Source organism: Puma concolor, chromosome E1, assembly GCF_028749965.1.
Source record: "Puma concolor isolate L17-30 chromosome E1, mPumCon1.1.hap2, whole genome shotgun sequence".
NCBI lineage: Eukaryota > Metazoa > Chordata > Mammalia > Carnivora > Felidae > Puma > Puma concolor.
Window position 1 is genome coordinate 60,202,030 of NC_141680.1, and position 23,083 is coordinate 60,225,112.

The 23,083-nt window shown below is 59.7% G+C and overlaps 2 protein-coding genes across 3 annotated transcripts in view; one reads left to right on the top strand and one right to left on the bottom strand.

Moving 5' to 3' along the window:
- Window positions 1-21,659, top strand: part of PGS1 (phosphatidylglycerophosphate synthase 1) — a 35,027-nt gene extending 13,368 nt beyond the window's left edge. Inside the window, exons 4-10 of one of the 2 annotated variants that reach the window (XM_086688182.1) lie at window positions 206-305; window positions 1,064-1,253; window positions 1,896-2,074; window positions 3,925-4,446; window positions 12,606-12,754; window positions 17,376-17,505; window positions 21,523-21,659. In XM_086688182.1, the coding sequence (XP_086544308.1) occupies window positions 206-305; window positions 1,064-1,253; window positions 1,896-2,074; window positions 3,925-4,446; window positions 12,606-12,754; window positions 17,376-17,495 (1,260 nt within the window). In that variant the 3' untranslated portion in view covers window positions 17,496-17,505; window positions 21,523-21,659. Of the gene's footprint in view, window positions 1-205; window positions 306-1,063; window positions 1,254-1,895; window positions 2,075-3,924; window positions 4,447-12,605; window positions 12,755-17,375; window positions 17,506-21,522 lie in introns of those variants that run through there. The other variant, XM_086688183.1, reaches the window with a different exon arrangement.
- Window positions 21,122-23,083, bottom strand: part of DNAH17 (dynein axonemal heavy chain 17) — a 102,333-nt gene continuing 100,371 nt past the window's right edge. Inside the window, exons 80-81 of the mRNA XM_086688184.1 lie at window positions 22,611-22,836; window positions 21,122-21,615 (exon numbers count right to left, since the gene is read on the bottom strand). Of these exons, the coding sequence (XP_086544310.1) occupies window positions 21,368-21,615; window positions 22,611-22,836 (474 nt within the window). The 3' untranslated portion in view covers window positions 21,122-21,367. The remainder of the gene's footprint in view (window positions 21,616-22,610; window positions 22,837-23,083) is intronic.

Genomic DNA, 23,083 nt, shown 5'->3' on the forward strand with positions numbered 1-23,083 from the left:
GTACGGACTCTTGAGCACTCGGGGCACGTGTGTGTGTGTGTGTGTGTGTGTGTGTGTGTGTGTGTGTGTGTTCCGAGAGGACTGGGCGCAGCTTGGGGGGGGGGGGGGGGGGCGTGTGTTACCTGGAAAGTAGATCCTTTTTTTTAATACCTAATCATCTTTTTGGATCTTATACTTTTGTTCTTTTGGGTTCTCTCCTTGGTAGGTAGATTGCCTGGAAAGCACTCTAGAAAAGTCACTCCAAGCAAAGTTTCCTTCAGACCTCAAGGTGTCCATTCTCTTGGACTTTACACGGGGCTCAAGAGGTAGGGCTGACACGTTCCCTGCCCCGAGTTTGCCTCTTTCGGAGCCTGTTTCACGACTTACGCTCTCGTCTCCCCCGTCCCGGGCAGAGGCAAGGCTGTTTGAAGACAGCCCAGAGTATCAGCATTCCTTCCGTAGCAAGTGACTGGAAGCCCAAGGAAAAACAACTTAGGCCAAAAAGAGACTGTTTTTGACTCCCATGACTGACCCGCTCTGGGCAGGTTGATTTGGGGGGTTGGGTGTTCACCAGGACTCATCTGCCGGCCCTCCTTCCTTTGGGCTGGCTTTATTCTCGGGCTCCACGCGGTGGCCCTTGGCGGCCCCAGGCCCATCTGGCCGTGACATCTTGTCCTTGTCTCGCGCTGACCGGCCCCGCCTGGGCCCGGGCGCCCTCCCGTGGAGCTGGGGTGAGGGTTCAGGGTGGGTGGAGCCCTCTTTACGCCGAGTAGATACGCCGAGAGTGGAGCGGGTGGTACCCCTGGGAGGGACTTGGGTACAGTTCCCGGGGCGGGGGTGGGGTGGGGTGAATGGGTGCCGGGTGCCCAAATGGCAGGCGTCTGCTGCACCGACCGCTCCGGTCTTGCTCTGAGACGTGGTGGTGTCCAGAGCTGAATTCGGTCTGAGCCCCTCGGGCTCGCGATGGCACCAGGGGTTCTGGCCGATTGTGATGGGCGGTAGGTGGTTCCCCCCCCCGGCTGGCGGGGTGTTTTTCCTGGTGTGAATCGCCCATCCTCGTCCTTCCCCTTGCCCACGTGTTTAGGTAGGAAGAACTCACGTACGATGCTGCTCCCGCTGCTGCAGAGATTTCCAGAGCAGGTTCGCGTCTCCCTCTTCCACACGCCTAACCTCCGTGGGCTTCTCCGGCTCCTGATCCCCGAGCGCTTCAATGAGACTATCGGCCTGCAGCACATTAAGGTGTACCTCTTTGACAACAACGTCATCTTGAGTGGGTTAGTTTGCTGCCTTCCGTCCGGGACCTCCCCTTGATATCGTTCAGGGCAGAGGTTTGCAGAACACAGAGAAGGGAAGACCCATCTTCGTAAGCCTCCGAGAACGTGGTCGTAGGTTTCTGGTCTAGTCGTCACACCGTGTCAGTGTCTTCCGCGGCAGCGCGTCTGCCGTGGCAGCGGGAGGCCCGCCAAGGGCCGTCAGGAGGGAGCCGTGGCTTGCAGAGCGCTTGGTGGCTGCCAGGCCCCGCCCTGCGCCCTGTGTGTGCTGTCGCTGTGACCCCCGCGGAGACCCGCGTCGTGCTCTCCTCGCTGTATCCACGGGAGACTAGACCAGTGACACAGGAAGAACAAGCCGGAATGGCGGGTCCACGTCTTCTGATTCTAAAGCCCGGGCGTCGGTGACGAGCCCCGTGGGGTAGTTGGCTTTATAAGTGGCGTTCTCCTCTCAGCTGATTGCCAACTCTGAGGGGCGGGGCTCTGCGGCTCCCTCCTTCGTGTCACCTCACGCTCAGGGGAGCTGCTGGTTACTCGGTCTCTGCCGTGGGGTCCTCGTCCGTGTTTGTCACTGCCCCGTCCCTGCTGGTTCCCCGGGACCCGCCGCGGTCCTGCCCGAGTCCTCAGCTGCTTGTTTCCTCCCTGCAGCGCGAACCTGAGCGACTCCTACTTCACCAACCGTCAGGACCGCTACGTGTTCTTGCAGGACTGCCCCGAGATCGCAGACTTCTTCACAGAGCTGGTGGATGCGGTGGGGGACGTGTCCCTGCAGTTGCAGGGGGATGACACGGTGCAGGTGGTGGAAGGGATGGTGCATCCTTACAAAGGTAGGGTCCTGGGCTCCGCTGCCCTCCTGAGCTGGCGGGCGGGGCCGCCGGCTGTGGTGAGCACGCCTCTGGCGGCCTGGCTGCGGGCCGGCGACCCTTGGGTGGCAGAGCCTCGTTCTGCTTGTGTCTCTGCCGCCAGAGGTGACTCACGGGCCGTCGGTGCTGCTCTGTGGGTCCAGGGAAGGCGGGAGGGCGGGCTTCAGCCGGTGCCTGGGGGAGGGGACCTGGCCTGGCAGGGGTCTGGCCTGCGCTTACAGGAAGCAGCCCCCCCCCCAGGGCCAGTTCCCCAGCGGGGAGCGAGAGGCTCTGTGGCTCTCAGCTCCGCGGAGGCCTGTGGCCTCCTGCCTGGAAAGTGAAATGGGAGAGCCCTCAGCTCTGCTCCCTGGAGACAGGCAAACCCTGGCAGCTAGCGTTCTGGGGGCATTTGCATTCCTGTGATTCCTGTGGCTTCCTGGTGGCCTTTGGGAAGGCCTGCTGCTGAATTTGCAACAGTGTCAGCAGCGTGGGGAGGGGTAAGCGCTGACCGTATAAGGACAAGAGCCCCTGTCCAGGGCGCTAGTCTGTGAGCCGGGTGCCTGCCCTGCCTGCTGCCGGCCTGGACGCTCAGTTACTGCTATGGTATTTTCCATTTTCATCAATAAAAAAAAATTGTGGAAATTTGTTTTCTCTCTTGTCGTACGAATACTTACGTGTTATCCTCAGTTTTGCCCTTTGGCTCACAGAGCCCGAAATACTCAGCTATCTGGCCCATACAGGAAACATCGGCTGACCCCTGGTCTGACTTTACAGGCCAGGCATGAATATGCAGAGAAGAGGGCCCCGCGTTCTGGGAAGGATGAGTCAACACGCAAAGGGGGCAGGTGGGGGCGGCCGGGCCTGCACAGATGTGCTCTGGGGACCACAGTGGCTCGGAGGGACGCAGGGGACACTCACGACACTCAGAAGGACAGCCTGAGACCTCCTGTGGTGGGTGGCACCTCCTCCCGTGTGGGTGCTGCTGTCACCGTGACACGGTTTGCACAGAGCACCCCTTCTTGTCCCGGAGCCCACCCCCAAAGGCGCTCAGGCGTGGGAGCAAGTAAGGACCGGGGCGGCCGTCCCGGTCCGTCCCTCTCGGACGCTTGGCTCGGTGTTGCCTGGGGCCTGCTGTCGCCTCATCTCCCCAGAGGGCCGGCTTTGCACAGCACTGACACTCAGTGTCCTCTTCTCTTCCCTTCTGCTCTTCGTTCTCTCCCTGCTCCTGCTGGGCTTGTGGTCTCACCCCGACGGCTCAGGTCGGATGCTGACTCGTTAGTGTTCACCTTCCGATAGCGTTTATGGTCCTTTCTCGTCTGTCCTGTGTGTCCAGACGGCCGCTCGCCACCAGTGTCTCGTGTAGACACGCGGGGCCCCGAGCCTGTCTGTCCCCACGCTGTACCTCGAGGGCCCCGCTCCCACCGTGTGGAGCTCGCTCGGCCCGCAGTTGTGCCCACGCTCTGTGGTTCGCACACCCACACGCGCCTTTGTTAAACGCTCTCGCTCAGGTGCAGCCTGCGTGCCGAGCGCCAGCCCCCGGCGTGCGGGTCGGGAGCGTGTGCGTCACAGGCCCTTCCCAGGCACCGCATCCCGAGGTCCCGCTCCCCTCGTCTCTGTCCCCCTCAAGTAGTCTGGTCTGTTTTTGAACTTCGAGTACGTGGAACTGACAGAGGCCCCCACGGGGGAGCCTTGCTTGCGGCCTGCTGCCTGCGCTCCGCGGGAGCGTGTCGCCAGACGGTCAGTTGGGGCATCTGCGCTTGCCTGTCTCGTGCCGCGTCCCCGTGCCAGGCAGGAGTCCAGAGCCTCCGCTTTCCTCCCTCCCTGTGTCCCTGCAGGTGACCGGGCCGCATACTGCAGGGCGGCCAACAAGAGGGTTATGGATGTGATCAACTCAGCCAGGGCCCGCCAGCAAGTGCTGCACGCCCAGACCTTCCACAGCGACTCCCTCTTGACCCAGGAGGACGCGGCAGCTGCTGGTGACCGGAGGCCGGCCCCCGACACCTGGATTTACCCACTGATCCAGATGAAGCCCTTTGAGATCCAGATTGACGAGATCGTCACCGAGACCCTGCTGACGGAGGCTGAGCGAGGCGCCAAGGTCTACCTCACCACTGGCTACTTCAACCTGACCCAGGCCTACATGGACCTGGTCTTGGGCACGCGGGCCGAGTACCAGATCCTGCTGGCCTCCCCGGAGGTGAACGGCTTCTTCGGGGCCAAGGGGGTGGCGGGTGCCATCCCGGCCGCCTACGTGCACATCGAGCGGCAGTTCTACGGCGAGGTGTGCAGCCTGGGGCAGCAGGAGCGGGTGCGGCTGCAGGAGTACTGGCGGAGGGGCTGGACGTTCCACGCCAAAGGTACGCGGCGGCGGCGGGGCTCGCCCGTTCGCCAGCGCTCGGCCCTCCTCCTGTCCTGTGCTCCCAGCCGCCGGGGCGCCCGTGCCGCAGCCTCGTGTCTGAGCGTGTTTCGGTTGCGCCTGTTTCTCCCTTTTTGCGCCCGGAAGTTAAAACCTCCCGTGGCTGGGGCGGCTCTTTTAGAAAGCGTACGCGTAACTTCTCGGATGGGTGAAGAGGTGCGTGATGTCGCCTTCACTTGGTCATCGGGAGTTTTCCCGTGTTGGCCATGCCCTCCTCGGGGACGGAGGGTTCGTGAGGCGTTATTTATTTGGCATTAAACAGCCCGGTTTTCGGTCTTTGCCTCGCCACTGCGGTTCGTTTTCCTCTGTGTGAATCTTCCTCTTTTTTTCATAGCTGTGAAGATCGAGGCCCTGTCCTTTCCGTTTTTAGCCGCACAGCGCTGCCCCCACGTGGGCCGTGGTCTGAACCGTATGTGGGTTATGGTCCCCCGCAGGCATGGGTGTGCGTTGCCGGGGCAGCCCACACGTGCCGTAATCCCAGGAATGTGGTCTGAGATGGGGATAAACGGGTTTAAAACCGTGTGCTCCGCAGAGGGATTGTCCCCGCTGCTGCCTGATGCCTCGAGGGCACCTGCCTCACGTGTAGTCACTCCTTCCCATGCTCCACGGGTCATAGTCCTGTGTTGAAGGAAGAGTGACTGGCACAGAGAGCCCCCGGCCACGAGTGACGGACGTGGCTTTTCTGGCTTCTCTTTGGTGGTCCGGAGGCCCCTTGTGCTCTCGTGCTGGCCCTGGAGTCTTGCTCAAGGGCTGGTCGAGGAGGGAGCAGACGGCGGTACCTTGACCTCTGGTCCCGGACTGGGAGTCCGGGCTGCAGACGGCCACGGCCGCTTGTCTGTGTTGTTTAGATTTGAGGTCCCTTGGGGATCATTGGGTGGGACTCTTTTTCTGTTACGTCGGTGCTCTTCACCCGTGGGTACTTGATAAATACTGACGCCCAGGTTGCCCTAGACCTGCATCCAGCTCTCTCGGGGACGAATCCAATGTGGCATTCACACACAAAAAAAAACCTCTCCAGTTTCTGATGCCTCGAGAGTCACTGTCACCGCTCAGAAGGGTGAAGCTTCCGGCCTCGAGGGTGGTTCCCACTTCCCGCTCGGAGGCCCTGGGTGTGGAAGTGAACTGTCCCCGAGTGCTGGCGCTGGTGGGCTGCACCGCACAGGTGGGGCTAAGCCAGCGAGGGTGTGGGCAGTATCTCAGGGTTGGTTTCGTTACTTCTGAGAATGACAACGCTGCCTTGGTGTGGGGTATCGAAGACGGCAGCCGGACGGCGGGAGAAGCTTTGTTTTTCCGAGAGGACGCGAGGACCTGGGGAGCTGTGTGGGGTCCGCCTAGACGGCGCCCGCTCCCGGTCTGTCCCGTGGTGAGATCAGCGAGGAGGTCCCTTGGCATTCAGGGCTCCCAGCTCAGCCTGGCCTGACAGTTGTGACCGGGCTGGGGGTTATTTCCCTGAAGCCGCGCTGATAAACGTGCAGCGACTCCCCAGTTACCGTTGAAACAGAAACACCCAACCGGCTTTTCCAGTGCGTCTCGCCTTTTCCCGGACTGGCATGTTCCTGCCCCCGCCCCCCCCCCCCTCGGGTGGGGCCCTGCACTCCTGGGAGCACTGGGTTAGTGGGGAAGGCGGGGATCCCAGGGCACGTGTGTGAGAAACAGAATGGGGGATGGGCCCGTGAGGAGGAGCCAGGGGTCAGAGATCCCTCCGTGTTGGAGAGCCCAGGATCCTCTCCTGTGACTGTGATCGGTACTGGCCGGGGGTCCTAAGTCAGCCCCCTTTTCTGGCTCATCCCTGGATGCTCACTCTGCCCGAAGCGGCCTCCGAGAGGAGCAGGCAGCCCAGGTGCCGGTGGGGGAGAGGGCTGGGTTTGCTGTCTACTCTCGGCCAGGCCTGTGCCCGGGGACAAGTGGAGCGTCTGTTCGTTCCTGTCGATGGCTGAGTAGCCGGTACCCTGATGGCCTTATCCAGGCTCCCGCAGGACGGGCCTGGCTGATCTTGACTCCTCATGCTCCCAGAAGCCCTTGGTGAGGAGAGGGAGCTGGACCCCACGTTTGCCACGTGCATATCCTTGTGGATCCAACAGCGCCGCGCCCCCTAGGAGTCGGGCAGGGAGGGGCTCTGCGTTGAACCTACCGGTGGCCTCGTGAGTGTGGTGATGCAGGAACAGTCTGCGTGCTCCCTGCCCGCAGGAAGCTAACGGGGGGGGGGGGGGGGGGGGGGGGGAAGGTGGAATCCTCCTCGTGGAAGTGACCGCACCGGTCAGCAGGTGCCAGGGAATGGCAGGGAGTTCCAAGGGCTGGGGGGCGTCCTTCAGTCTTCTCCTGCCTATCAAGTGTGAGGATGTCAAGCGGTGGTTCAGAGGCGTCTTTGGAGAGACGGAGCAAGGTAGCTGTGAAAACAGCACTTGTTCTGGTCGGTGGGCTCCTGAGTAGAGGCGTGTCTCACTGGCATGCTTGGCTGATCCCGTAGCAGACTGGAGCATAGATGGCTTAAAAAAATTTTTTTATTGTGTTTTATCTATTTATCTATTTTTATTTTTTTATTTTGGAGAGAGGGAGAGAGTGTGCAGGGGAGGGGCAGAGGGAGAGAGAGCCAGAATCCCCAGCGGGTTCCGTGCTCACTGAGGAGCCTGACCCAGGGCTGGGTCTCACGACCCCGGGATCACGACCTGAGCTGAAATCAAGAGTCGGCCGCTCAACCGACTGAGCCCCCGGGTGCCCTTCTACCCCATTTTCACATTGCCTCAAAGTACCAGAGAAACCTTCCACTGTTTAAAGGCACGTACCCCAGAGAGTTTTGCCACGTGGTTTGTCTAGTGTTCTTCGGGGTTTTGCAAAGGCCACCTATTCGGAATGCTGAGGAGGCACCAGACTTGGAGTCTGGAAGCCTGGGTGAGGTTCCGCGAGCAGGATACACCACGAGTGCTGCTGGCGGCTCACGTGAAGAGGCGCTGGGCGTCCAGCCACGTTTCTTTTTTCCATACCTGCTCTGGTTTACTGCGTGGGCATTAGTGCCCAGTGTGGCCCTTCACGGCTTAAGTAATTATTTTTCCCCTTTTAAATGACAATTTATACTCTTATTTCATGCATTTACTTCCAGGAGACTTAATTTTTTTTTTAGAGCGGTTTGGGTTCAGAGCAAAATTGGGAGGAAGGCACAGAGATTGCCCTTACCCTGCCCCCCTCCCCCTACGCACAGCCTCCCCCCTCCCGTCAGCATCCGGCACCAGAAAGGCACAGTCATTCTCACCGATCAGCTGACGTCGACACGTGGTATCACCCAGAGTCCATGCTGTATATTGAGGCTCATCTTGTGCATTCGTGAGTTCCCACGGAGGAGGACATGTGCCCATTGTCACTGTATTATACGGAGGGTTTCACTGCCCTAAACACCCTCCGTGCTTCCTGTCTGTCCCTCCCATTTCCCCCCGAATCCTGGCAGCCGCTGGTCCTTTCACTGTTTCCATGTTTTCACCTTTTCCAGAATGTCATACAGTTGGAATCACACAGCCCGTGACTCTTTCAGACTGGTTTCTTTTACTTAGTGAGGTGCGTTTGAGGTTCGTAAACCCGACGTCTTTTCGTGGCTTCACAGCTCTTGGCATTTAGTGCTAAGTAACATTCCGTTGTCTGGACGGACCACAGTTTATTTCTCCACCCACCTACCGAAGGACACCTCGGCTGCTACAGGGATTCCCCTTGGAAACCTGATCCTGGTGGAGAGTGGGGTACAGGGGCCAGGTGCAGAGTGGCCTTCTTGGCGGTCGTCAGCACCGTATCGGCCACGTGCCGTGCCAACAAGCTAACCTCTTGAGGTCTTGGAGAGGCAGCAGCCGCAGGGGTGCCTGAGTGAGGGTGCCGTGTGTGTGTGTGTGTGTGTGTGTGTGTGTGTGTGTGTGTGTGGCCTGCTTCTCACCTCTCCCGCTTCCAGCAGGGGAGTGGCCTGATCTGCTGTCCCATTGTGGGGCTTCTGGCTGGAGCAAGAGGCACGCGGCTTTGCCGCAGCCCCGTCGGGCAGGGGCCACGTCCACGCTGGAGGACATTTCAGGGGCAGGATCAGAAAATGAGTTTTGAGGTGTTGGCTTAGATTTCATCTGGGTGTGGTATCCTAGCACTGAGAGCATGGTGTGTGGCTAGGGCGGGGCAGGGCTGTGGGATTAAGAGATTTCTGGCTCCTGCTGACAGAGGAATCTGTTAATGATTGTGAGAATTGTCACTATTTTTACTGCTTTCCCGAAAGGCGGCCGGTTGGCGTAGTGCCCAAAGGTGAGCTTGCAGTGCAGGCCGGGCAGCCGCGCCCTGTGTGCCCAGGGCACGTGTGTCTCACCTGGGCGCTGGCAGGTGCACACCAGGGCAGACAGCCTCTTTGTGGCCCGGAGTGTAACAGGCGGGTGCTTACTCCTCTTAGCGCAAGGCTGTGATGTCTCCTGTTCCCTGTTATTTTTATACGGGTCTGAGAGCCTCTGAAATGTATTGCCAAATACTGTGGCAGAGATGCAGGAGGGGTGCATAAGGTAAAATTTTTTGGGGCGCCTGGGTGGCTCAGTCGGTTGAGCGTCTGAGTTCGGCTCAGGTCATGATCTCACAGTTCGTGGGTTCGAGCCCCACATCGGGCTCTGTGCTGACCGCTTGCTCAGAGCCTGGAGCCTGCTTCAGGTTCTGTGTCTCCTTCTCTTTCTGCCCCTGCCCCGCTCACGCTTTGTCTCACTCTGTTTCTCAAAAATAAATAAATGTAAAAAAAAAGATTAAAAAAAATGTTTCCTTGGAGTGATACTCAGAAGCGTTCCTGAGCTCTCGCTTTAGAACTCAGAGCTTTTTGTACTTCATCATCATGTGTCAGAAGATGCACTTTTAGCCTCATTTGTTTAAACAAATATTTATTGAGTGTCTGCTGTGTGCCAGGCAGCATTTGAGGTTGGGAATAAGTCACTGGGGACAAGACAAAGCCCCTGTCCTCTCAGGATGTCTGGTTTAATAGGAAACAAATAATGGGCCGATGACTCTATTCAGATACAATGTCCAGTGGTGGAGAGGGTTATGGAGAAGACCAGAGCAAGGGGAGGGAACAGATCTGTTAAATGGGGGTGTCGGGAAGGCCTCTCTGTGGACGGGACACTGAACGCAGTCCCCGGCCCAAGGGTCCAGGCAGAGGGAGCAGGAATGTGAAGCCCCGAGACCTCGAGGGGCATGACGAGTGAGGGGGGCGGCCTCGGGGGGCAGTGAGGCTGGCAGGTGGCCGGGGCCCATCAGGAAGGCCCAGAGGCCCGGTGAGTGAGCACCGTGGGAGCCATCAAGTCACCAGGTTTACTCTGTGGCACGATGCTGGGACCGCGTGCTGAAGGGACTGGAGGTGCAGGCAGAGCAGCAGAGGTGGCCCCAGGGGCGGTGGGGGGAGTAGGGGTTCTCCTTCTAGAGCCTAGAGCCAGCAGTAGCCTTGGGGCTCAGTACAGTCATCTGCATCCCCCCCCCCCCCCCCAGGATGCTCTCTCAGGGCCTGAGGACCGTCCCCAGCCAGTCCCCTCTGTGCTGTCAGTGCGGTCCCTTCGGCTGCAGAGTGTGGTAGGTCATAGAGTGATTGGTGTTTAGCACAAAGGTCAGGCCCGGCCTTGATAACAGGCTCATGGCCCTGCTGGGAAGTGCCCTGAGCCCCCGCCCCTCCCCTCCCCCGCTCAGGCCCGGAGCAGGGATGCACCCGCTGTAGCTCCTGCCCGCTACAGCTCCTGCCCGAATGAAAGTTTCCCACTGTCCTGGGGGCCTGGCCCAGGGGTGAGACATCCGCCTCGTGGAGCTTTGCACCCAGAGGGGCTGGCTGTTCCTGGGGCTGCGTCCTGAGCCCCTGGGGCACGGGTACAGCGGGGCCTCGCCATCTGTGGTCTTTACGTCCTTCGGGTGGAGAAAGATCGTGGTCCACATGGGCCTACAGAGGAAGGTGGTGGGGCGGTCACAGGCTGCGTGCTCCCCTTCATCAGAGAACAAGAGAGCTTTCGGGGTTGGCGATTAGGAAAAACGGGTCTACGGAAGCTCTTCAGGGGCCGGTAGTGAAATCAGGCTGGGGAGCGGTGGCGGGCACAAGGAGCCGTCGGAGGGGGCTGGGGATGGGCCGCCCACCTCCCGTGGCTGGCCCCTAGGTTGCCTCAGGAGGAAGCCGTCTACGTTTAGGCAGATTTCAGAAATAAAAAGTACACACGGGACCGGGTCCTGTTGGCCTTCCCTGCCGGGCCCCGCAGTCCAGGAGCCTTGGATGGACACACGCAGGGTGGCGTGATTCACATCAGCCTTAGCTGGGGTCGGGCCTCCCTACCGCTCGCTGGCCCTGTCCCATCAGAGTGGGCTTGGGAGAGCCAGCTGGATGGGCGGCACTCAGCAGCCCCGGTGCCTTTCAGTCTTTCTGAGCCCATCGCAAGAGTTGGAACAGCGATGGCAGGCGGCCTTTCCTCTGTCCCTGGCCCTGTCCCCCCAGCTCCGGGCTGCGTGGAGAGGAGGGGCAGGAGAGGCGGAGCCTGGCGTAGGCAGAGAGCCAGAACTGCAGTGGCCGAGGCGCAGCCATTCCAGTGGACCTCGCTGGGCATCTGGCCCACCCCGTGGTCTCTTGACACGAGATGAGGGGAGCCGAGTGGTTGCCTGTGCGGCAGTGGCCCCATGGGACGGTGCAGTTGCCTGAGCGATACAGTCAGGCGAGCAGCTTTGATGTGGCCCCTGTGTGTGGGGGGGCGGGGGGGAGGGTCGAGCACATTACAGGAACAGGCAGCAGAGCACCGTCATCTCTTACCCAAGATATTCTTGGAAATGCTCTTGCTCTGAGTGAGAATTAGGAAATGGCCTTCTATTTTAGGCTCCTTGGCGTGTAGTACGTCGTTGATTCGCTCACGATGGTCATGCGCGCCCGAGGGCCCTTTGAAAGGGCCGTGTTGGCAGAGGAGGGACCAGCGGTGGTGGGAGGGTGTGAGGAGGCTGGCCCTGAGCAGGGGAACCCTGCGGGGGAGCCGCGGCCAACTTGGGCACCGGATGTTGGGCTGGGTTTTCTGGGCTGAGCGTCCTGGGTGTAACGTGCAGGAAAAGACGGGGGCCAGACCCAGGTCTGGGGTCGCGTAGGAGGAAGGAAGTCTAGGGCAGTAGATGTCCCGGGGAGGTCAGGTTTGGGACAGTCTTTTCAGAAGTAGTTGTGATGGGCACTGGGCCGTCCGGGCAGGCCTTGGGACTCGGGATGGGAGGACACAGTGGAAGACCTGCCTCTTGTCTGACGAGGCAGGACCCTGTACCCCCCATCGCCTCATCCTGTGCCCGGCCTTTTCTCTGGCTGTGCCGTCGGCTGGCTCATCTCCTGGCAAGATAGGGGGAACAGTGTTTTCTGGGGTGGGACGGAAGCTTACGGCGCCTCTTGGGTTCTCTCCTCCGCTGGCCTCTCGTGGGCTTTGCCTGTCTGGTTGGATGTCCTCGGGTCCCCAGCGGGCACTCACTTCTGGTGTCCCTTTGGGCGTGGTGTGTCGGCAGCCTGAGTCGGAGAATCGCGTGTCCGTAGGTGGGAAGGGGTGCAGAACGGAGTAACCTGTGCTTACCAAGAGCCTCTGTCACACCCGTGGGACAGCCCCGTGCCTGCGGGCTTGGGTGGACGAACCTGCCGTTCCCTCGTCCACCTTCTTAGCACGGGGGGGTGTCTTTCCTGAGAAGCAGGTACAGACTGGACTCTGGTGCACTTACTTCATCCCCTCAGTGCTCATGGCAGGACCGTGGAGCCTCTGGCCAGGGTGGGTTCCGCGTTTCAGTGGCCAAGATGTGGCTGAGGCTGTTCGGAGGGGGGCCTAGGGGCCCTGAGGTCTCCGGGAGGGGCTGCCACACGGGGCCGTGAGAGCGGAACCTGAGCAGCGGCCTCTGGGGTTCCCTGGAGAGCCCACTTCTCGCCGTGCTTGGGCAAGAGAGGAGGAGGCGGCCTCCTGGGAACGCCGGGGGTCCGTGCCCTCCTGACAGCGCCCGGGCGGAGAGCACGTCCTGCCCGACCGCTCCTTCCCGGCAGGGCTGCTTTTCCCTTAGGTTGAACAAAGCGAAGCATGGAGAGGCTCTCAGCAGATGCTCATTTCCTGTCTGCACGTTTCCTTTTCCCTGCAGGCCTCTGGCTGTACCTGGCAGGGAGCAGCCTGCCCTGCCTCACGTTGATTGGCTCTCCTAATTTTGGGTACAGGTCAGTTCACCGGGACCTGGAGGCCCAGATCGCCATAGTGACGGAGAGCCGGGCCCTGCAGCAGCAGCTTCACCAGGTTGGTTGGGACGAGTGGGATTTCCTGGGGTGAGGGGTGGGTAGCTGGGTGCTCGGCCCTGCTCACCTCACCGGGTCCCCCGAGAGCCGTCTCCGCCATCGCCTCCCGCGTGAGAAAGAAGCGAGTCCTCCCAGTCTGCTGGTGGCGGTCCCGAGAGAAACCTGCTGCGGGGCCGCCCTGAGATGTGGCCGCTCCCCAGAGGGGCCCCTACCCCACAGCCCCGGGGGGATCCTTTCAGTGCGGGAGGAGAGCATTGTTTTCTCACTGCGACATGGACGCAGATTAGGAATCCGTTGTGGTCCCCAGCCTCTTGTAAGAACGCACGTCCGTGTGAAGGGCCACCAGGGGGAGGAGCCAGGCTCACTTGGGGCCTCTGGTGAACAGCCTCAGCAGGAAGGCTTGCCACGCAGGCAGGAAGGGTACTCCGGGAGCCAGTGTCTCTGCCAGGGGACGCAGAGAAGAGGCAGACCTCGTAAGGAACCCTGAGTGCCAGTGCAGAGGGGCTTCGTGGCGAACTGAGTCATTGCCAGGGCTTGGACAGTCCTGCTCCTAGGTTCATATGCCCTAGCGTCCCTGTGCACTGATCACCTGGGTTCCGTCTCACTCCCCGGTGGTTTCCTTTGGTAGTGCTCTGGCTTGGGATTGAAGGCGCAGGAGGTGATGGGGAGGGTCTGGAAGTGTGCCAGCCAGCAGCGGGGTTCCCTCGTGGTGTGTTTGCAGAGTCTGGAGGTGGGCGATGTGTGGGACCCAGCAGAAACCCTTGGCTGCTTCAGCTCCCCCCCCCCCCCTCGTAGGGGGATGGCGATTGGCCGAACAGGCCCCCTTTTCCTCGGGGACTTTCGGCGTCTTGGAACCATTGTGCTATTTTCCTCGTGCTTGCAGCTGGGACAGGGCTTCTGTTCCTCTGTCCGTGACGAGAGGCCAGCGTTGTCCTGAGCATGGGGGGTGGGGCGTGCTCTGGTGGTTCGGCACGGGGTATGCTGGCCATCGGGAACAGGTGGCCCATCGAGGATCCTCCTGCTTCCCTTGGAAGACCCACTTGGAAGTGGGGAGAGCAGCCCTTTGTCCTGAGCTGGGGTTGGAGACCCTGGGCCCCGTGCTGCCGGCCGGCTCGGGCCCGAAGCAGCAGTGGGGAGAACCTGGTTTCCTCACCGGGGCAGGTCGCAGGGTGGTTCCCAAAGAGTCAGCAGCTGTCTTGGCCCTCCTTCTGTGGTGTAATATTTCGTTTTACATTCAGAGGAAAACAGAAAGTTCCTGAGCATTCCCTGGTGCTCTCGTGGGACTCTGTGCCTGCCTGTGGCAGTGCTGCTGGACTTCGGAGAGCACCAGTGCTGTGCCTGTGCAGGAGACCAGGGCGGTGCTGTGGGCTCGTGAATTTGTGACCTTTACAGCAAAGCCTTTCCATGGAAGGTGCCAGCTTCCCTCCTGAGTCATAGGAATACAGATAACGCTGCTGTAGGCCAGACCTCAGAAGCTTCGGCTATTGACTTTGTTAAGCTTTTATTCTCCAGTGTTTGGGAATTAGTGTTGCGAAACGGTTGGAGCCTTTGTTGCTGGACAAGGAAACGGTAACTGCCTTGTTCCCTGGGACCTGCCTTCTGCCATCTGGGAATCCTGTCAGCGGCCAGTGGGGCCTTGGTGCCGGGAAGGCCTTCGCGACCAGGGGCGAGAGGAAGTGGCGGTGGCTGTGTTCTGGGTGGCCGGTGCGGAATCCGATCTGCTCAGCAGGTTTCTTGCTACCGTGAGGCTTCCAGAAAATGAGGAAGCCTCAGAGCTGAAGCTCCAGTCGGGGCCACTGGTGTGAGAGGGGCAGGGCTGCGCCCCGGTGGGGTCTGCTGGACTTGCGTGAACTTCCGCCCTAGGTCAGCACAGAGTTGTGGGTGTGAACTTGGCCTCGGGCCGGGACAAGTTCTCCACAATCTGGGTTGATTTGTGGGGGCGCGTCCCCCAGGCCTGTGCCCAGGGTCCTCGTACTGGCCGCTCCCCCCCCCCCCCCCCCCACTGCCCAAGGAAGGGGATTGAACCCACATCCTGGATCTTGAGAAAATTCGGGCGGGTTGCGGTCAGCAGCTCTTTCCCTAAATGACATATTTGGGATATTTTCCTTTTCTTCCCAAACCTGAATCCCAGGGGCTTTGGGTTGTGGGAGGATTGTTGCAGCTCTTAGCTCTTCCCTTCCTCAGGGGTACATTGATTTCTGTGGCTTTGGCGTGCGGAGACTCATTTCTAGGCAGTTCCACCTGTATGCCTGCATGCTGGGACTTCGCCCTCCCCCCACCCTGCCAGGTGGCCCGTATAGTGCCTGATCCTGGGGCTGCCCAGCCAGAACAGTGGCCCCACAGCCCAGAAAGTCCCTAAAACCCCGGCTGCCCGTGTCCCTGCTCTCCTTGGGATACTGGGAAGGGTCCTATTTGTAGCACGCTGGGCCCTGGGAATAGAGAGGTATTTTTATCAGAATCCGAAGTCCCTCCCTTGACTTAGTACGCACGATAAAAACTGAAAGCTTCCTGGTTTTGTTCAGAGAACATGGTTTACCACTTGTGACCCAAGAAAGACTCCCTTGAACAGCATTGTGACCTTGATCAGCTGACTTCCTTCTCCAGCCCCGTTGTGGGGTCTATGAGGAAACTTAAGTGTTTCTGGTAATCTATTTGAACTCTCGGCTGAGTATCCATCTGAACACATAAAGCTGGGTCTGTGGAGACATCTGCACACCGGCCAGGCACGTCCAGCTGGAGACTGGGGCCCTCGCTGCCGCCGTCAGGAGGCCTGAGGGTGAGAGCTGTCCTAGAAGAGCCCACCCGGCGTAGTCGTGCCGCCCGTGCCCTGCTCCGTGTGGCGAAGGCCGTGAGCCTGAAAACCACGCAGGAGAAATGCAGTTGGGGCCCCGGGTCTGCCCAGCCCTCCACGTGGACACTTCCCAGAGCTCCCTCGTGTTCTGGAGGGTGAGGTGTCCTCTGCCCTCTCTCGCTGGGGCGTCGCTGCCCCCAGGAAGGGAGCGTGAGCTCCCTGGCACCGTGGGCTGTGCCCTCCCCGCGCTCCCTTTGGTGCCCCCTGCTGCTACAGTGGGCGGGGCCTTCGAGGCCGTTTGGTCCAGTCCTTATGATGTTGCGGGATGGTCGGTCCTTATGATGAAGTTGGTGTCTTCTAGACGGAGTGATGCAAGGTCCAGAGAGGGATCGCTGTCTCAGCCCTGAGTGGTGGAGGCAGTCAGGGTCACTTTCCTGCTGCTTCTTCAAATACCTTATTAATGGGAACACAGGACTTGGAGGGTGTATTGTTTTTTTTTTAAAAAAAAAAAAAGCTTTCTCTCAAAGATTCTAAGCACAGCTTAAGAGAAGGCTTCTTTGTTTTTTAATTTGTTTTTAAATATAAAGTAAACATTCATCGTGGACATGAAGAAAACTTAGAAGACACCTCCTCCATTCATGGAAGTCATTCTGAGGATTCCCTCTCATTTTTTGTGCCTGTGAGAGGCATAGCTTGTTTCTTGTTAACGACATTAGGATTATATTCTCTGTGTCGTTCTTCTAGAACACGATTATATCGTGGTGAATGCTGGTTTGTCTTGGGGGTTTATTATATTTGACTAGTTGGTGTTGGACATTTAGGTGGTTTCCAGTTTTTCCCCTATTCATAAATGTTGCTGTGACAGATAATCAGCATACAAAAATCTTGAGTGCATAGTTATTTTCTTGGGATAAATTCTTTTTTAAAAAAAAAAAAGTTTATTTTGAGAGAGAGACAGAGCGAGTGTGCGAGGCACAGAGAGAGAGGGAGGGAGAGAATCCCAAGCAGGCTCCACACCGTCCTCGCAGAGCCTGATGTAGGGCGCAGTCTCACGAACTGTGAGATCGTGACCTGAGCTGAAATCAAGAGTGGGACACTTCATTGATCAAGCCACTCAGGGGCCCCTTTCTTGGGATAAATTCTTGCAAGCAGAGCTTCCTAAGGCTTTCATACCTGTTGCTCTCTAGAAAGCAGGCGTGACCCGTTTCCATCAGCAGTGCACGAGATCGCCTGTTTCCTCGACCTCTTGTCGGCACAGGGTCACGATATCACAAAGCCACTTTTTGCTGACTTGAGAAAAGAAAAACCGTCCCGTTTAAAACTCATGTCTTTGAGGGGCGCCTGGGTGGCTCAGTCGCTGGAGCGTCCGACTTCGGCTCAGGTCACGATCTCGCGGTTGATGAGTTCGAGCCCCGCGTCGGGCTCTGTGCTGACCGCTCGGAGCCTGGAGCCCGCTTCGGATTCTGTGTCTCCCCCGCCCCTCCCCCGCTCAACGCTCTGTTTCTCTCTGTCTCAAACATAAATATAAACGTTAAAAAAAATTAAAAAGTCCTAAAAAGTTAAAATTAAAAATCGTGCCTGTGAGTTGCTCTACCTCGTTTAGTGGGGTCACGTGTAAGTATTTTTCCTACCGGCTGTACTTCCCTCCGTGTCGCCTGTTCCATACACCCGTGCGTTCCGAAAGCATCGAAGCTGGGGCTCCCGAGCTTGTTTGCCAGGGAAGGGGTGGCCCACGGGCCAGCATCCCCCTCCCGCCCCCGGGGGGGCTCCACATGTCGCGTCCTCCGGCCCGCGCCGCAGGAGGCCCTGATGGTTTGTTCCTCTTCCTCAGGAGCAGGAGCAGCTCTACCTGTGCTCAGGCGTGGTATCGTCTGCCACCTTCGAGCAGCCGAGTCGGCAGGTGAAGCTGTGGGTAAAGATGGTGACCCCGCTGATCAAGAACTTCTTCTGAGGACGGACAGGTGCTGCCCAGCGAGGCCACGGGGTTGGGGGGGCGGGGGAGCTGGTGGCTTCCGCCTCGGGCTGGGTGGGGGGTTCCCAGGTCCCCTCGCGGGGGGCCCGAGGGCTCCGTCTCTCGAATCACCATGGTCATCATCCAGGTTTTCGAGGCCTGGATGTAGGTGAGGCGGCCTGGGCGGCACGGAGCGGGGCCGGGGCTACGGCAGCGGGAGGGGCGCTTGGAGACCGGACACGCTCTGCCCACTCAGGAGGAGCCTGCCACTAGGGATCTAGGGACGGAGGCTGCCGCTTGGCGCCCGGAGCCGTGGGCTGTGTCCTCAGGCGGCCGCAAGCGGGGCTGCGGGGAGGCCAGGTGGGGGGCCTGGCGGGTGCAGCTGCCGGTAGAGGGGGGGGCCTCTCCCGAGTGAGCCTGCCCTCGCCCCCAGACGCCCCGGATGGGACCGGCCCCAGGTGTGGGGGTGCAGGGAAGGGGGAGTGGGGCTCGGGCGGCAGCGGCTCCCTTGGGTGCTGGAGCCACATTTCTGCCATTAAGACCACATCGCATTTAACTTCATCATCCAGTTTTTCCTCTATCTTAATTACTTTTGATTTTATTCACATAATACACAAATTTAGAAAAGTACAGCTAGAAAACAGACTGCAGCTGTTTCCTGCCCTCTTGTGCTCCCCTCCCCCTCCCCCGCAGCCACTTTTAACTCTTTTATCGGGTTTTGGTTTTTGATATTTACGTACTGGCCCATGTTCCTAAAGAATGTGTGTACATTGCCATTCCCTTCCCCCTAGATATTGTGTCTCTTATTAAAAAAACAAGAACCCCACCCAAACAGGACACAAGGGTGGCACCTGAGACATTAGCTGGAATCCCTTAGTGTCATCAGATACCCTGAAGGTGTTCACAATTGCAGTTGTCTTAGAAGTATTTTTATTTCATTAAATTTTTTCCATGTGTTTGAAGTTCCGGTTAAGGTCCACACTTGTGCGGTGACCGTCAGCCAAGCCTCCTTTCATCTGTGGGTTCCCCTCAGGTTTTTCTCTTTGCAAATGAATGAACCCCCTTTTTATTGGATCTGCTCTAAACACCTCACAGCGGGGCATCTTTGAAACTCACGTCCTGTTGCGTAGATTTGTCAAAGGCCAAGGTCCCGCCCCCGCCCCCACTTGTCTTCAGGAGCAGATTGCAAAACCTTGCTGCCCAATCTCTTCATCTCCAGGAGCTTGAACCTTTTGCACAGAGAGGCCTTCCTGAGAGAAGGCCTTTCAGCCCCAGGGTCTGGCGGCCCATCCTTTGTGGGGGGACAGATTGCTTTCCACCGCTGCGTGTTGCCCCAGAAGCACCTTTATGTGTCTCCTTTGCTGGGGCTGGCGGTCACCTTCGTGGGTTCTGGAAGGCCGGCCTCATCTACACTCTGGCTGTGTGCACGGGGCGCTCTGGCGCCTCATCTTAGACCGAGAGCATCTGCAGCCCCTCTCCCCCTCCCCAGGGCTGGCAGACGTGCAGGCTTCAGTGGGTGGGAGTCGTGTTTGGGAATCGGGTCGCGGCCGTGGCTCTGCTGCTTTGGGGCAGTGGCACATCAGTTAACACTGTTTGCCTTCATACTAGTTATTAAATTGTCCTGTGGGACAATTAGACTAGAGAAGCCAAAAGAATGTGCCAGGGCGCTGGGTTTCTGTTTGGAGAGAGGCTTTCGGTAAACAGCGTTCACATTCCTGCAGATTCTGTGGGACCAGAGTAAACATTGTGCCACAGCCTGGCTTGAGCAATCAAGCCTGTGCCCTCCACACTCAGCTGCTCCCTTTGTCTCTGTTAATTCCCTCAAGACGGCTCTGGGCCCCCCCCAGCCCTGCACTCTCCGCCAGCCCCTCCGGTCCCCTAGGAGGTGGGGGCTTGGTGCAGAGGGGGGCGCTGCAGGCTGGCACCTTCAGACGCAGGGTGGGCTTCTAGCCCACTCCCTGTCCCCCCCCCCCCCCCCCCCCCCCCCGGCACCAGATTGCAACCCAAAGGTGAATCATCTCTTGGAAAGTTGGGAGATAATTTTGTTGGCTACCCACAATACGTGTGGAATAAATTGCTGTTTTATTTCAGGCTCTAAAGGCAAATTGGAAAGCCTTCCCATTTGGGGATTATTACCAGGGATTAAAAATGAGTTGCTTGGTGGCCACTAGTTTTCTCTCTAGTCTGAGAAGTGGCTGGCGGCCGGCTTTCTGGCCCTCCGGCGCCCCCTCTGGTTCCCTGGCCCTCTGTCTCCGACACGAAGGGCAGCAGCGACCCCTCCTGGCCAGCAGAGTGGCTGCCCGGCAGCCTGGTCCGGTGGCCCAGAGTCCTGCCTGCCTTGAGGGGCGGCCCCAAAGGGGTTGGACCCTCAGTCCCCGCGGGAGGATTTGATGGGCAATTTTCCCTCTTCTGTGAGCTCCCGGGCCCCAGGGCCGTTGTGAATTGTCGCCCTCTGAGTTAGGTCTTCTGGGGGTCTCCGCTCCTGTGGTTCTGGTGCGAATGCTTGGAAAAAAGTTTTCACGAACTTCAGGATCAGATGGAACCTGGCCTGAAGCCAGATACTCCCAGAGGGCTCCCTTTGCTCCGCATTTGAGCCTGAGCGCTGGCCTGTGGGCTTCCCCGGAGACCATCTTCTCGGGGGTCTGCGGGCTCGGCTGGCTGTCTTCCCCGTGGCCCTGGTTTTCTGGCTCGTCACTCCGTCCTGTCTGTGCCGCTACCCCAGCCAGCCCCAAAGGGCAGCCCGCTCACATAGCTGGAACAGCCACGGAAAGTCCGGGCCTGTGGTGTCAGCTGGGTCGTTCCAGCCCGGCCACCCCCGCCGTGTGCAGCAGGCTGTGTGCCTGGGGGGACAGTTCTTAGTCCTGTCTCCCCGGACAAGTTCAAAGGCCTGAAACACAAACAGGCTGAGGGCTTGTCCGAAGGGACGGGGATATCGGCCTTCCCGCGTCCGCTGCCGTGAGTGTCCCCTGGATCGCGGTTCACCGCGGGGAGGCCTCACTTGTCTAGAAGCCAGGATTCCCCGGCCCCGGCTCGCAGTTAGGCGGTGGAGGCCGAATCCCCCCCCCCGGGGAGGAGGGGACCCCAGGGCAGGAGGAGAGGAAGGTGCCGAGTCTGCTAAGAAGGGACCCATGGACTCCGCTATTGTGAGAATGACACGTGAGTGACCTCCGAGGACACACATGTTTAAGGGGGGGCCCGGCGTCCATGCTTGGTATGTTCTATTCCCACGGTTTAGAAAGCGGGCAGGTGCAGCTCCGCCTGAGGGAGAAGTGGCCTCTGGAGTGGCAGGTCTCCAAACTCCGGCGACAGGAGGGGCTTTGTCATAACCCAGAGAGGTCCCGTGTCTCCGGGAGAAGGGGACTGTGTGGAGGTGGCAGCTCCTGGGAGGGAACACCCTGTCCCCCTCACTGGCGGGTGGTGTGCGTATAGCCTCAGGCCAGAGGGTGTGACCGCCGCACCCAAAGTCTGTGTGCCACTTGTGGGAGAAGACAAACCCCTCGGCCCTCCGGCCCTCCGGCAGGTCGGGATCTGGGGGTTGGGGCCTCACCCCCAAGCCCGTGCCAGGCCCCTGGTGGCTGCCCGGTGCTGAGCTGCAGGCCGGCCCCCGTGAATCAGACAAGCACAGCTAAGTGACTTTGCTGTTTTAATCCAGACCGTGCCCCACTCTTCCACACTGTCCCCTCCCTCTGGCTAGGCCACGTTTCCGTGGTTCTAAAGTGCCTGGGTTAGTTAGAACAAAAAGCAACCTGCAGTCTCTATAAAAATGAGTGGCCGTTGCAAGATTGAGCTTCTGTTGTCCGTTTGAAGTCGGGGTTCGGATCTGACCCCGGCGAAGCGGGGGGCCTGCTGCAGGCCCCAGGCAGCCAGCCAGGCTAGACCTGTAAGAGCAGGGCCACGGCCGCCAGGATCCACTTGGCCGCCTTCTCTTTGGTTTTGAGGTTAAAGGTCCACACGTAGGTGGGGCCACGGATGCGTGTTTTGTACACAGGACACTCATACATGTTCTTGGTCTCCATGCGGTCCACAGGAATGGCCTTGATGAAGACGACGGGCATGGCTGGCGTCAGCTCCTTCAGCCTTGCTTCGGCGATGACTCCGGTCTGGGTGTCCCAGCGAGCTCCTGCAGGACAGCGCAGCGAGGTCAGGGGGGCCCGTGGGGTCGTGCCCGGGCGCCGTGTGGCGTGCTGGCCGTGAGCCACACCGGGGGCCGGCGGGGTGCCGGGGCTGGACTGGCACAGGGGTGGCTGGAAGCGGAGCCGTGAGCGGAGGCCCGGGATGGGATGCGGTACACGCGGTGCCCCCCGGGACCCCGCCACGTGCCTCTGAGGGACAGCTCAGCCTAAAGCTCTCGGGGCCACCCGTTTACATTTGTGGTGTTTCCAGAACCTACCCGTCAGCCTTCTTAATTTCGGTGGCAGGAAATCGTACCTCCAGCTGAATGTTACGGGAGATTAACGTTCCCCGATGCCCTTCATATGTAGCGTCTAGCCTACGTGTGCACGCACAGTGCACGTGATTACATGTATGTGCACACGGAACTTTCATTTGCCTTTAACCAGACTGCTCTGTTTCTACTCACCCTGTTAATGGTGTTTGTATTTCCTGTCTGTAATTCCAAAATAAACACGTAGAGCGACTCTTGCTGTGCTCGTCTCTGATATGGGGACCGGGGAGCCCCGAGCCCTTGCTGGCCAAGCCCTGCACCCCCTAGGTGAGGGGGCGACGTGAGTCGCTGCGTGGGCCGGAGGTCTGTGGTGCGGTAGCTGCCACTCAGCTCCACGGGTCTGAGGGACGGGGCTGCCCGGTGGCCTCAGCGGGTGCAGGACGGGGTGGCTGGCGCCCCCGGACATCCGGCTGCCCCGGGGCTGCCTGCTTCTCGCTGTCCTGCGAGGGCCACGCCCCACACTGCCTTGAAACAGGTGCTCACGCCACTTTTGGCAAAGCCGAACCAGGCTGGCCGGGCTCTAGACTGTTGTCTGAGCGTGCCGTCTCAGCCGTGCCACCCATCCCGGCCGGCGCCGGGCCTCAGGCCCACCCGCCCCTCCGCGCACCTCTCCCACCTGCCCCTCCAGCCACCGCCTCTCCTCCAGCCCAGCGGGAGCGGCACCCCGTTACCTTCCATGAAGAGCCCGTACACGTAAGCGCCCTCTCGGGGCGGGGCCGTCATGTCCTCCCGGTTCTTCTTGGTCACTTCCACGGACAGACACATCTTGTCCAGGGGCCACTCGTTCTTCCTGGCCATGGACTGCATGATGGCCGTGAGGAAGGACTGCGGGTTGAAGAAGCCGGCCAGCCACACGGTGGTGGGCAGGGCGAAGTCCGTCGTCCAGGCCTCGAGCTCCTGGTGGAAGTATGCCATCGGGGTGACGCCCCGACCTTCCCGAGCCACGCAGATGGGTCAGCGAGGCCCAGCCTACCTGTGCCACAGCGGTACCCGCCGACTCCAGTTAAAATGTAACGGGAAGAGGGGCATGGGGGGGGGGCCTCAACCTTTGAGGACAACTTGGGGGCCCGAAGGAGGCTTTGATGAGCCGGCTCCCCGATGGGTTCCCCCCTGGGTCTTTGGGCTGTGGCGGAGAGGGCTGTGG